Source organism: Electrona antarctica (genome assembly GCF_951216825.1).
Source record: "Electrona antarctica genome assembly, chromosome: 12".
Taxonomy (NCBI): domain Eukaryota; kingdom Metazoa; phylum Chordata; class Actinopteri; order Myctophiformes; family Myctophidae; genus Electrona; species Electrona antarctica.
Window position 1 is genome coordinate 33,498,278 of NC_136793.1, and position 14,579 is coordinate 33,512,856.

Here is a 14,579-nt window from a genome sequence, read left to right on the forward strand (position 1 = left end):
TCAGACACCCAGAATTTGTCAAGTTGCTGAGGGATAGTCTCTGTTCATGCCAACAATGTCGATTCCTGTTCTTGAATCTGTGTGCCACATGCGCACCCCTTCCTTTAGAGACATCTCAATGTAAGAATCGAGTATGATATGGATGAACTCTGGGATGATGTTGACCTGATGATGGTATTGAAGACAGCACCTAAAGTAGGGAATTGTGCTAGTGGCATCTGCTGCATTTTCGCCATGAAGTCTACTACAACATGAGTGGCAAGAGTAGACTTTGGACTCCATTGGGTGAGGTCAAGTTCAGGCTCAATCTCACTGGCAGGTTTTGACTTGTCGACATGAGCTGGGAGGTCACCATCAAGCAGCGGAAATGCTGAGAGCACATCATGAGTAAGTATCTCCTGGATATTCATGCCCCGCTCCTTAGCAATGTCCATACTCCTATGTGCCACGGCCATGTATTTGGACGAAACTAACTTCTACTCCTTCAGAATGGTTGTTGGTGTCTTCTGTGGTTGCTCGTTGAAATGAAGTATCTTCCGCTTTGGTATGGTTGTGCTCAATGTCTTGGTCTTCCCAACTAACATGCTCCCCATTTTTAGACAGTTTAGCAAGCGTGCAGCGACCCCTCGGTCAACAGCCTGCTTTGTGAGCAGATTGTGCAGTGTCACAGGCACATTGACCGCTATCGAGTATGGATTCTGACGCTCTAGCACAAAGTCCATCAGCTTCGCCACATTACGATTGAATGTAAGGCTCAGTGCATGTGGGAGATGGCATTCTGTGTCTTTCATGGTGTGGTTGTTGGTGAGAATGTTGGGGACATTGGTGATTGACCCAATCTTGTGGAACAAGAAATTCTGCCACAGAATTTGCATTGTGTGTGGCTCCTACTACATAGTGACCACCTGGACCCTTTGACACTCACTGAATGGTCTGCTCGACCTTCATGTCACCTCCTACAGCGCAGAACCAGCCTGGGTGATCCTGAACAACTCAATGGCCTACAGAGAAGTGCCTGTAGAGCTCAGGATGTGTGAACTCTAGAACCTTTATTTGTTCAAGATACCATGAGCCATGCCAGGTACTTTATGCAGTCACATTCTGCAAAGATTGGCATAGAGTCGTTGATAGTAGCCACATGTAGATTCCAGTTTCCATCTCTTTTGGAGACTACAGCATTCTTGATGATCTTGATGATCCAGCCAAACTCCAAAGAATTGGCATGCCGATGTGGCAGCCGTGCTGCTGGAGTCTCATGCATGTAAAACCCATCACACTAACTGGCATGCACACAATTGTGCACTTTGAGTAAAAGTGTTATTTCATTTTGTGTTATTATTTTGTTTGTATAAAACATTTCTTTTCTGCATACTTATATTCTAATTAAAGCACTCAATTAAAATAAAAGTTAAAGAGGGACATTTAGAATTGTTATATTTGTATGTTCATGTATTTTGATATAATAAATAAGACAAATGATTACGAGAAATACAATAAAAGTGAAAGTAAAGACAAAGATCGTAATTGAGTTATTGAATAAAAAGATTTATATTGATACCTCAATGATAAGATGATCCTTAATGGTCAAAACAATATCAGAAATGAATTATAAATGTCAGAATTAGTTGAAATAGACTTATTGGGCCTCATGCGCCAACCGTTCTTAAGAAGTTCTTAAGAGGAAATTTGTTCTTAGACCCACTTAGGAAGTTTTTAAGAAGGTTTTGGGATCCCTCAATCTTTTCTTAGCTGTGATTTTTTCGTAGGTAAGAACAGAATCTATGCACACTGTGGAGCACTCTTAGGGTGCCCTTTTCGTTCTTAAGTGCAATCTGAAAACATAAAGGAAAAACAGCGCCATCTGCATGATGCTCAAAGTTTGGTCTGAGGACCTCAAGGGGTCCTTGAGGGAGTTCCAGGCAGTCCACAGCAAAATATGGAACATTTTACCACTTTAATCCCATTTTATACTTTGGAAATAGCCAATCTACAAGCTCACAAACGCGTCCCATTACTGCCCATTTTTAGCTTGTAGATCGGCTATTTTCGAAACATTTTGATAAATGTTCAAAACATTTCCCTAGCAGAAGATATTTTCATATGGGGGTCTGCAGAATGCATGTCAATTTGGGGGTCCTTGACATGAAAATGTTTGAGAACCACTGGTTTAGAGTTTACAACCCAACCCAAACAAACACACCATACCCACCACATAACCCCCAAGTTGACTATTGTGAGATAAATAATAAAATACATTCATGAATATTGAAAATATTGAATTGAAATATTGAAAATATGAAAATTTCTGTTCACTTCAGTACCTTCACAGTATTATTATTTTTTAATGTTTGGAGTTTGGTGTTCCACCATATTTAGACTTTAGTTTAGGTATTCTTGACTTCACTCAACTTTATTTCTATGTGTGAGGTCCTGTGATTTCTGTGTGCTGCAATCACACACAGGTGTGACTGCAGGCAAGGCCATGGAGTCATGCAAAACCACACCCACCTGGGTGAACACAGGTAGGAAAGTGAATTCCCAATGCCTTATATGGGATTGGTGGGGCGGTTCCCTATGGTAATTAGGATGCTAATTAGGATATGTGGGGCGTCTACCTATGATAATTTTAATGAACTGGCACACCCCTTCAAGTTACGAGGATTTGTATTCATCATCATAAGAACATGCTTACGAACAATTCTGCCTACTTAAGAACGTTTCATGAATCTGACTGGACTGCTCTTAGGAATTCACTTAGGAAGAAATGTAAGAGGAAAAGTTAGGAACTTATTGGCGCATGAGGCCCAATGCACTTATTTTTACTCCTAACAATGGCCAATGTCTTTGGAATAGCTAAATGACCTTGACCATGACCTTTCAAGGTCAATATCACCCACAATGATTAAAATAGTATCAGAAATTAATTCCACATGCCTCAATTAGTCAGAATGGAGGTATTACATGTGCAAATACACCCAGAAACAAAAAAGTTGTATTTTCATCATAGCCGATGGCGGCCATATTTGATGTGGCCATTGCGCCATTCGTGGCACTATGGCGGACGAGCACCTCGTTGATTTTTCATGTGTAGGGACACATTGACTCAGTTCAAGTGAGAAATTCCCCCAACACCAAATTGCGAGAAGGTCTACAGGCAGGTACTGGACTACCATAATCATGTGTGTCAAGGTGCCAAGAGCCAAGTGATAGGCCTAAGTGCTATAGGTACTAAACATCATCTTCTTCATCATCATCATCATCACAGTTTTTTGAGTGGTGTAAACCACTCCTACAACTGGCTTTGTTAGTCTGTCTGTCTGTGCAAAAAAAATTAGCATGGTTGATGCTGATTGGTTGATGCTGATTTCATTACGTCAGACATTACGTCAGAACACAGCTGATCAGGCTATAAAATACCTTACACCACTCAGTTCACACGGGTGTGATTTTTACCTTCTTCCGGCAGCATTGACTGCTCGGATCGAGGCAGGGTATTTGTACCTATTTTTTGTGGTCCTAGGGACACACAAGCGAATGCCAGATGGCAGCAGCATATACTCCGAACTGAGTGGGTGGGCACTATTTGAGCGGATGTACAGGGCTTTTTTGAGAAGCTGTCTATTATAAAATAAATCAAGGCTCTCCAATTGGATGCCAGTAATTTTAGAAGCCGTTTTCACAATTCTCCCAAAGGATTTTTTATCCTTGATAACGAGGTTACTGTACCAACAGATACAGGAGAAAGAAATGACGGAATGTATGTAGAGAGCAGTTTCATCAGGCTTTTGTCAACATTAAACCTAGCCAATTGTCTTAGACAGTAAAGGCGTTGCTGGCCCTTTTTGCACAGTATGTCAGTGTTTGCATCAAATTTCAAGTTATTGTCGTTAATCGTGCCAAGATACTTATAACTGGGCACAATTTCCACTGGCTGGCCCTGGATGACACTGTTCTGGGTAGGACGGGGGGTACGTCTAAAGTCGATACAGATCTCTTTCGTTTTTGAGATGTTAAGTTCGAGGAAGGCATCACTGCACCAGGACAGGAAATCATTCATGACCTGCCCATGGCCATCCTCGTCATTGCCAAAGTGATGGAAAAAATAGTCTATGAACAGGTTGAAAAGTATCTTTCCACTAATAAATTAATGTACGAGTTCCAATCTGGCTTCAAAACATCCCACTCCACTGACACATGCATTCTATATTTGAGCGACCACATCAAACAAGAGGTGGATGCTGGCAAATACTGCGGCATGGTCAGGCTGGACCTCCAAAAGGCTTTTGACACCGTGAACCACTCCATACTGGTTAACAAGCTAAAAGCAATTGGTTTCGATAGCACATCAGTGAGCTGGATGCAATCCTACCTGGAGGGGAGAGAACAGATGGTGGAAGTGAACGGAACACTGTCCCCCCCCCCCCCTTCCAGTGAGCTGTGGCGTTCCACAAGGAAGCATACTAGGGCCTTTACTGTTCCTAATATATGTAAACGACATGACTTCAGCTTGTGACTGCAACTTGTTCCTGTTCGCAGATGACTCGGCACTGCTGGTCTTGGACAGGAACAAACTGCAGGTTGAAAAGGCACTCAGCTCTGAACTCGGTAGAATCTGCACCTGGCTCGCTGATAACAAACTATCTTTACACCTGGGAAAAACTGAATCCATTCTCTTTGGATCTAATAGTAATCTCAGCAAGGCAAATGGCTTCTTGGTTAGAGTGGGTGACAATGTTATCACACGTAAAGATGAAATTACCTACCTAGGTTCCATCCTGGAGGCTAATCTTTCCGGTGATAAAATGGCCACCAACGTAATCAAAAAAGTCAACCAAAGAACAAGATTCCTTTACAGGATATCCTCACTGGTCAACAAAAACACCTTGAAGACCTTAACAGGAGCCCTCGTACAAGGTTTCTTTGACTATGCATGCACCTCCTGGTACCACAGCACCTCAAATGCCCTTAAAACTAGGCTCCAGACTTCCCAAAACAAACTGGTCAGGCTCCTACTTGGACTCACCCCCCGAACCCACCTCACCCCTGCCCACTTTGACAGACTGGAATGGCTTAGGGTCAACGACAGAGTACAGCATCTTGCAATGGGTCTGGTCCACAAGATTCGATAGTCCACCAAGATACACATGTACCTGTCTAGATACTTCCTTAATGTTAACGAAGTCCACACCCACAACACCAGAGGGAGTGCAACAAACCATGTACCTGTACAACCCAGATTCGGCACAAACAAGGGACTAAATTCTTTTCGCTCCTATGCCACCAAAATGTGGAACGCCCTACCAACAGTCATTAAGACATGCGAATCCCTTGACTCCTTCAAAACCGCTCTCAAAGGGCACCTACGGACGGCTGCAATTCGAAACTGGCCCCCGTAAAAATCTGAATCCCCCCACCGCCCCCACTGTATATGTTTCTTTTCCCTTTTTACCTCCATGATGAATTCCTGTTCTGTTCTTTGACTATATAGAAGTGTCTATTTGTAAGTCTCTAAATATTTTGATGAATTGAACATGCGGTGGACCCTCTTGTAAACAAGTGTAATGCTTAATGGGTCGTCCACTCAGTTAACAGTCTTTGTATTGAGTTTGTGCTTGAAATGTACTGTAATTCTGCAAACTGTTAATAAATATTTCAATCAATCAATCAATCAAAGCCAAGCAGGGCTGACGATGACAGTCATTAGTATATAAAATATACAAGAGGGCAGAAAGAAAGACCACATCACTGATCAGAAACATGGACCTCTACGGTGGCCACCCATGGTTCACAGACAAGGTCCGAGAGAGAAGGATGAGGCTGCAGGGACAGCCATGGCTACAGTTGAAAAAATATTTATTTTAAATCCTTAACAAAACAAATTTCAAGTGAGGTGTGTATAGGTCAGTTCAAACAATATGCTAATGAATGAATGCACCTTGAGTCGAAACCAAGCCAACAAACATCTCTTGTTTATTATATAACATATAACATATATTACCTTAACTTTTAACCCAAATCATCTCATCAGGCAGCGGGGATCCATGCCTCTGTTCTTTTTTTTTCTCCTTATAAATCAAACTGCCATATTTATGTCACATTGTCACTACAAAACATGACACTTGCTACTCCTCTCTGTTCATATATTATAGATGAGTTTGTTATAGACTCAGAGGGATGCTGCTAGGCATGTTATTTTGGTCCTGGATGCTTCCCTTCTCCTGGGATGCCGAGATGTGAGATAAAGTGACAGTGAATGTATCTCAACATGGAAAACACAGATAAACACTTCAACACAAATGCACACATTTCTCACTTGTCAAAATGGGTACAACTACAATACTGTATTATAGGGGAGGGAGAGGGGGGTTGGATCATGGCAGCCCTGGCCCCGGCACACAGTCACTTCAGTGAGAGGCTGAGAGCACATACAGCAGCAATCACACAGAAAACTAGAATAGTTAGTACAGAAAATGACTCTGCTGATCTATCCATTCTTGAACAGAGAAGAGAGGCGTCAGAAGAATATGCACCCTTCTCTCTTCACTGTTCCTTTAAGATATGCGGAGTGAACTCATCCACCCTCTCTGTGTGTGTGTGTGTGTGTGTGTGTGTGTGTGTGTGTGTGTGTGTGTGTGTGTGTGTGTGTGTGTGTGTGTGTGTGTGTGTGTGTGTGTGTGTGTGTGTGTGTGTGGGTGCGTGTGCGTGCGTGCGTGCGTGCGTGCGTGCGTGCGTGCGTGTGTGTGTAATCAATAGGTGCTATAGGTGCAACTGAGACAGAATCTGCCTCCTCACGGAAGACAACACTTCAGAGCAGCTGATGAGAGTTGCTCACAATCCCAGACTGTGGTCAGCTGTATTATTTTAGTTCATTGACGATTTGCAGGTATAGGCCTATACTGAAGATATTAATTATCTTTTGGCCTTTCTGTCTTCTCTAAGTAGTGTGTATTCTCTACTACTGTATATGTTAAACACCACAAACTTCAGTGTTAATGTTACTCTAATTTAACGCATTATTGGGCATTAATAAAACAGATATCCTTATACTTCATTAACAATCTTGGCTTGCAGTGTAGGCCTACCTGTACAGGCTGCCCTGCACATCCAGAATTGATTGAGTGGACAAAAGAAAGAAGCATAAATAAAATATAGACAGTAAAGGATGAAATTCACATATAGAATGTGGTCAATGTGGCATCAGATGGGGCAGACAACTCTAAAATGTGTGTGAGCGTGGGCGTGTGCATGCCATGTGCACGTACAAAGATTCTGTCAATGAGCCAGCAGGTGTGTGGGTCCCAGATGGCTTAGCGTGGATCTGCAAACTCACACTGCAGCAGTAGCTACAGAGCGCATCAGCAGAACACAGTGCACACCCACATGCCTCACATAATCTACAGAAGCAGACCTGTGCAAAAAAACTACATTGAGTTTAAAATATTTAAGTCATTTGGGTCATGAATGATTTATCTTGTTTGGATGGACAATTAAATAAACAAAAAGTTCACTACATGCAAGTCAAGCTCTGTCCCAGATTTAACAAAAAAAAGAAAGAAGGTAAAAGTAAAAGTTGATGCTGCTCAGGATATGACAGTTTCACTACAAATATAATAATTAGATTTCATCCCTTGAACTTCGCTGCACACAAACATCCCTGGCCTCAACCATCACTAATTTCAATAAAAAATTACACATGCACCCAAGACACTTTTGGGCCACTGACAATATTCTGATTAAGTCGTTTGAAATACACAGTAAAATTCTCCATGTTAATGTATCCATTTGAAACTAAATGTAACCTGCCAAATTCACCCCTTAATGGTCCATTTCAAATAAACACCGAAGGTTTTACTGTGTACAGCGCGCGTCACAGTGCTGAGTCGTGCGCTTTCCCTCCCTCGCCTATATAAGCGCAGCACTCTCCTCTGCTGCAGTGAGTGAGCATCCTTCGGTCCAGCCAAGATGAGTTTCTCGATGGACCACCACCACTACTATGGCCAAAGTGCGTCGTACCGCAAGGCTCGGCCGACATCGGTCTCCTCCAGTGGCTTCCACTCTCAGCAGCAGCAGCGCCGCCGCCCCACCTACAGCCAGCAGCCCCTGCAGCTCCAGGACGGCCTGGAGAGCTACAGCGGAGACATGCGGAGGAACGAGAAGGAGATCCTGCAGACTCTGAACGACCGCTTCGCCGGCTACATCGACAAGGTCCGTAACCTGGAGATGCACAACAGGAACCTGGAGGCAGAGGCGGCTGCTCTGCGACAGAGCCAGGCGGGACGCGCATCGGTCGGTGAGCACTACGAGCGCGAGCTGGGCGACCTGCGGGGTCTGCTGCAGCAGCTGACCGGCGAGAAGGCGCGCACGCTCCTGGAGCACGAGCACCTGCAGGAGGACATCCAGCACCTGCGGGGCAGGCTTGAGGACGAGGCTCGCAACCGCGAGGAGACCGACGCCGCCGCGCGGGCCATGAACAAGTACACGGACGAGTGCCAGCTCACGCGCTGCGAGCTGGACAAGAAGCTGCGCGCGCTGGAGGACGAATCCGCGTTTCTCAAGAAGAACCACGAGGAGGAGGTGGCCGAGCTCCTCGCGCAGATTCAGGGCGCGCAGGTGAACTTCGAGGTGCGGGACACGCACAAGGCGGACGTCACGAGCGCACTGCGGGAGATCCGCTCCCAGCTGGACACTCATGCCAGCAAGAGCGCAGTGCAGACCGAAGAGTGGTTTAAAGGTAACACACAGGCATAACAAGCCACTTATTAACCACGAGCATAAGTTAACTGTACCAGTGTACAAAATGTAAATATACCAATTACAAAGTTACAAATGGATAAATGCACAGGATTTTGCAGTGTATCATCTCACTATAGGCTACAGAAGAGAATGAGATTCTAAGAAGAAACAATACTTTTTGACTGTAACTTTGTTTACCTCAATAACAGTCATGACAAATTATATATATATATATATATATATATATATATATATATATATATATATATATATATATATATATATATATAATCTATATTTTAATCGTATAGAAAGACAATGACAATTAAACAAAATATAGGTTAAAATAAAGATTAAATAATCTAGCCATCTGTTATAGTATAATAACTATAGGCTATAACAGCTCTGCCAATTTTCTGCATGCAGTTCTATGCATAATAATTGTGCTACATCATTGCCAGCAGCAGGATAATCATCTTTTGCTAGAAATATGCATTGCAGGGGTCTGATGACACGCATGCAGTGCAGGGAGGATAATTAAGTTACATGCTCACTGCCAGCTGGTTTGTTCTAGTTTTGGGGTTTTTCCCTTGTATTTGGATCGTACAAATAACAGATTAGATCATTATTTGTTGTTGAAAGACAGAGACAGATCAACCGCAATCTATTTTCAATCTCTGTTTTCAATCTATTTTCAATCTCTGTTGTAGGCTATACAGTCTCCCTTGGACCGATATGTTATTGTGATGGGAGTTATAGCCTTGAATCCAAGGTCACTTAAAATATGTAGAGCCAGATGCATGTATAATATTATACTTAAAGCAAGGTTATGGTGAGACTGCATGACACAGCATCTTCACCCAAAACAATGTCTATGCAGTACAGACGTTCGCAGGACTATGCATCCACTATACTTTAGCCTTACAGTATAATGCTGAATCAATATCCCTTAATAAAAGGTGAAAACCAAATGACCTTCCCTCTTTGCTGTCAAGCTGACTGCAGCAGTGACTCTGCTTGTTGGACAGGAGCTGAGTCAGACTGACAGATGGATACTTTCAAGGTTACTTTAAGGCTTCTATAGTAATTACTAGCAGTGGCAGGTCAAAAGAGGGCAGGTCAAATTAGTTGACATTAAATGTCTGCTACGCACACAGCCATAGTCTGAATAGCAGTCTGCCTGGAAGTTGAATTGTGTCGCAATATGCAAAACAGACAGCATTTCACAAGTGTCTATCCAAACTTCTCAGATGTATATACTGTACACAGTCACACAATTTCCCAAACACTTGTTACCTCTAACACATACCGGTATGTGTTTTTGTGTGCCTGTGTACCCTGCAGTGCGCATGGATCATCTGTCAGATGCAGCGAGGACCAACCATGATGCAATCCGTGGCACCCAGGACGAGATCTCAGAGTACCGCCGTCAGCTCCAGAGCCGCACCATCGAGCTGGAGACTCTCCGCGGTACCAAGGACTCATTGGAGAGGCAACGCATGGAGAGCGAGGACAGGCACCATGGAGATCTCAACTCACTACAGGCACGTGTGTCAGCACACCACACCACACTCCACTCTCTATTGTCAGCCTCATGTGTTAAAATTCTGAATGTTGGAGGGCAAGAGTGATCTCTGCACACACAATACCATTCAAGATGTGAAGCAGTGAGCTTGTAGACCTGCCGTTTCTTTTTTTCCCTTCTTCCCATCTGAAATAGTTTAGTCTAGTTTAGTCTAGTCCTGGCCCAGTACACTCACTAACACACTGGACCAGGACTAGTCTTAGTCTAGTCTTAGTCAACTAAATATCAAAAACCTTAGTCTTTATTTAGTCTTAGTCTTAATTCTGACAGCAAATTCTGATTTAGTCTTTTGAACACACCATTTAGTTTTACCCACCTTTGACTTTTAGTCTCACTGTCTCAGTCAACAAAATGTTAAAGTTTGGTACAAAAAAGAAATCGCACACAACACAGTTTTGTATGGGGGACAATACACTTCAAACTGTTTTCATATTCAGATGGGGGTCTGTTTCCAAATCAATTTGGGGGTCCTGACGTTGATTGGAACAGGTTCTGGGCACATCCATCTCCTGAGTAAGCCTGGGACCGAGGCTAATCTCCTACTGTAGTAGGTTAGCTATCCTCACCTGCTGGTCTCTTGACTAGGTCATCTTGACTCTGATTCCATTTTTGACAGAATATGTGCATGTGTTTTACATTTCACAGGAGACCATCCATCAGCTGGACTCTGAGCTGAAGAGCACCAAGTGGGAGATGGCCAGTCAGCTTAGGGACTACCAGGAGCTCCTGAATGTGAAGATGGCTCTAGATATTGAGATCGCAGCTTACAGGTTGGCCAGATATCTTTTTAGATTTGAATGTCATTGTATTTCAAGTGCTATAGATGACAGAACGTCACATTTAAAACGTAAAATTGGGCTGTGTTGAAAATATTACAGCATTTTCTAAATTATCTTGTGTTGTTACAAACAGGAAGCTACTGGAGGGAGAGGAGAACCGATTTGTGTCAGGAGGTGGCCCATACTCCTTCCTCGAAAGCAGGATCCCTGGCCACTTGAAGGGAGATGAGATCTCTGATACAGTCATTGTGGAGGAGCAGACAGATGAGACCCAGGTCACTGAGGTGACAGAGGAGGCCGACGAAGAAGAGGAGAAAGAGGAAGGTGATGAAGCTGAGGAGGAAGAAGAGCAGGGCGAGGAAACCAAAGAAGAGGAGAAGGAGGGAGATGGTGAGGAAGATGAGGATGACAAAGGGGAAGAGGGAGAGGAAGAGGAGGAAAAGGGAGAGGAAGAGGGAGAAAAGGGTGAGGAAGAGGAGGCGGGTGAGGAAGATGAGAAGTCCAAGTCTCCTGCAAAGGCTGCTTCTCCTCCATCCAAATCTCCCCCCAAAACCCCTCAGCCAAAATCTCCTACTGTCAAATCACCCGAATCTAAATCACCTCAATCTAAATCACCACCATCTAAATCACCTCAATCTAAATCACCACCATCTAAATCACCGATGCCAAAATCCCCTGCCAAGTCCCCTGCTGTCAAATCCCCTGCATCCAAGTCCCCTGAGTCAAAATCCCCAGCTCCGAAATCACCACCAGCAAAATCACCTGCAGCCAAGTCGCCAGTGTCAAAGTCCCCAACCAGCAAATCCCCTGAATCCAAATCTCCCCCTCCCAAATCCCCTCTTCCCAAAACCCCGGAACCAAAGTCCCCAGTCAAGGAAAAGGCCACACCCTCTGCTGCAAAAGATACCCCAAAGGAGGAGGAGAAAGTTGAGCCTGCTGCCCCTGTGAAGGAGGAGAAGAAGCAGGAGCCCAAAGACAAGGAGCCTGAGAGCAAGCCGGAAAAAACTGATGTGAAGAAGGATGAGAGCAAGTCAGAGGAATCCCCAAAGAAGGCAGACGATCCTAAACCTGATGCTCCCAGCAAGCCTGCAGAAGACAAGTCTGCCCCCAAAGACAGTCCCACCCCTGCTAAGGACGAGAAGCCGTCCCCACCAAAAACAGAGGACAAATCGGAAGTGAAGGCTGCCCCTAAAGCAGAGCCCGAGAAGGAGACCAAGAAAGAGGAGAAGAAACCAGAGGAGAAAAAGGAGAAGGCTGACAGCAAGGAGGACAAAGACGGATTGAAGACTGAGGTGGCGGAGAAGTCCTCCGGCACAGAGGCCAAGGAGAGTAAGGATGAGAAGGTCAAGAAGTGAGACTACAAAAGCTGTGACCATTTCCAGGGTTTGAAGACAGGAGGAGGTTGAGACGCCAAAGAACTTTAAGGGAGGGGAGGGGAGGGGAGGGGGGGGGGGGGGGGGGGCAGAGGGGCTATTTGGCAGGACAGCAGATGTCCAAAGCAAAGTGGGTGACATGATTGTATGTATGTAAGCAATAGTGATTCTCTAGCAAATACTACTACCCCCACACAGCACTGCACAGGTATGGCCATTACACCCCCCTATGATGCTTCTGATGTATGACTGTAGTGAATGCAGAATGCTCTAAAACTCTTATCTGAATGTTGACTACTGCCCTTAATAATTACAAGTGCATTTAAATAGAATCCCAATGGGACCGCAGGGGTTTGTACCGACATGCCCTTGAGGGTAGATGTAAAAAACAAAAACAAAAAAAACATCAAGCTAAAGATTGTGACAAATGAATATATAATATATAAATGTATATTTATTGAGATCTAAATGTCTATATTATATTTACAGATATAGAGGTAAGAAAGACTTGAACTTGCTCGCTGCGCACCTTATTGCAGTTTCTGCTGATGGCTGAACTGCAACGTTTCACTCTCCTGTCTGTAATGCTAGGACAAAGATGACTGTGCTATGTATAAACTGTTGAGAATATGCAAACAGATGAATAAAGGTAAAGAAATAATAAACAGGTTTTATGACTTCTCATTTCCCCCTGTATGATATCATTGAAATGTGACCTTAGATGACACATCAGACGCAACAAAGAATGAAGGCAACAAGTGTATACATTTCCTCATGCTGTGTCTTACACTGCATTGCGGCTAAGAGGGGGAGCTGTACCCTCCCAAATCTGCCACCCCACCCATACTGATGTCTCAGAGTCCAGGTTCATACATAAATCAGGAAAATAAGAGGCTACTAATAGTTACACCGAACAGGAATACAGTATCACAGTATTTCAGGCAGCACTTCTATGAGCTCTACTGTACGGTACTGTAAAGTTATTATGTCTGTCTTCATACAGTACATCCACACCAGAATGAATTATCTCCTGCATTTCCTCTTTCTGACAAAACTATCCACCAAATAATTCCAACGGTAACATATTAAGCATTTATTATATAAATACATATTTAAATTCCCTGTACAATATAGGCTTGGTTAAATGAGCAATTAAGGCTATCATTCACAAAGTCAACGAGAAAGGTAATAAATATGTGATGAGGAAAAACTAATGAGAAAATCTGTTCTTGTCAGACTCAACTGTGATGAATACTGATTTAAGCTATTTATAGATAAAGTACATCATTCCCCAGAATGGCTGTTCCTTTGAACAGGATTTATTACTGACTACACCCAGTAAAAGTACAATTGGATAGAAACACCATCCTCTTATCTCATCTGTGTTAAAAGTAAATGCCAGTTCAATTTAGGTAAATGAGAAACCTCTCTTGCACACACGATTACACTTACTGCTGCTGGACACAATTCAGCTGACAGTGCAAAACTTTGTCCTGGCATGGCCTGCCTCATCTACTGTACTGGCCAAACGCAGTCTCACTGCACCCGATCAACGGCTGGTATTAATAGCATGATGAATATAAGGATACATGAAAACACTTAAAGGACAACTTTGTTTTTTTAACCAAGGTTCATGTTTTAGGTTATTAGAGAAAGTAAAAGATGTGTTACTTTATTATAATTATTATTACGCTACGTATACGCGCAATACGCACTGCGAGTAGGGCAATACGCCGAGGGGGGGCAACAACATGTGCCAAAAAGTGCCAAACCGACCCTCATAACAAATTTAAAATAAACAAATGTAATAACTGTCTACAATTACAATTGTCTACAATTATCCCTGGTTGCTTTGACTGATGGGCAGAGAAATGCCAGGGAACTATTTCAGTGTTGGTACAAAAGATCAGCATCTAATCAACCACCACTCAGACATGAGGTGCATGTAAGAAGCAATAATGCACAGTATTCCAGTGTCCGCTTCCTCTTCCACTGCTTTCAGAATAACTAGACTTCACATTTTGAAAATGTGCATTAAAAGGACGATTTCAGCCATTTTCAATCCATCTTCATATAATTGGTCCGCTCTAATGCGCATAATATGGTACC

General features: G+C 43.4%; 1 protein-coding gene across 1 annotated transcript; it reads left to right on the forward strand.

Annotated features, from left to right (window-relative positions):
• Nucleotides 1–7,962: 7,962 nt before the first annotated feature.
• Nucleotides 7,963–12,452, forward strand: LOC306933558 (uncharacterized protein; the record flags this gene model as incomplete). The annotated part of the gene is made up of 4 exons (XM_079515819.1): nucleotides 7,963–8,731; nucleotides 10,078–10,277; nucleotides 10,964–11,088; nucleotides 11,231–12,452. 4 exons carry the CDS (start codon nucleotides 7,963–7,965, stop codon nucleotides 12,450–12,452), a joined length of 2,316 nt encoding a protein of 771 aa, XP_079371945.1.
• Nucleotides 12,453–14,579: the final 2,127 nt, after the last annotated feature.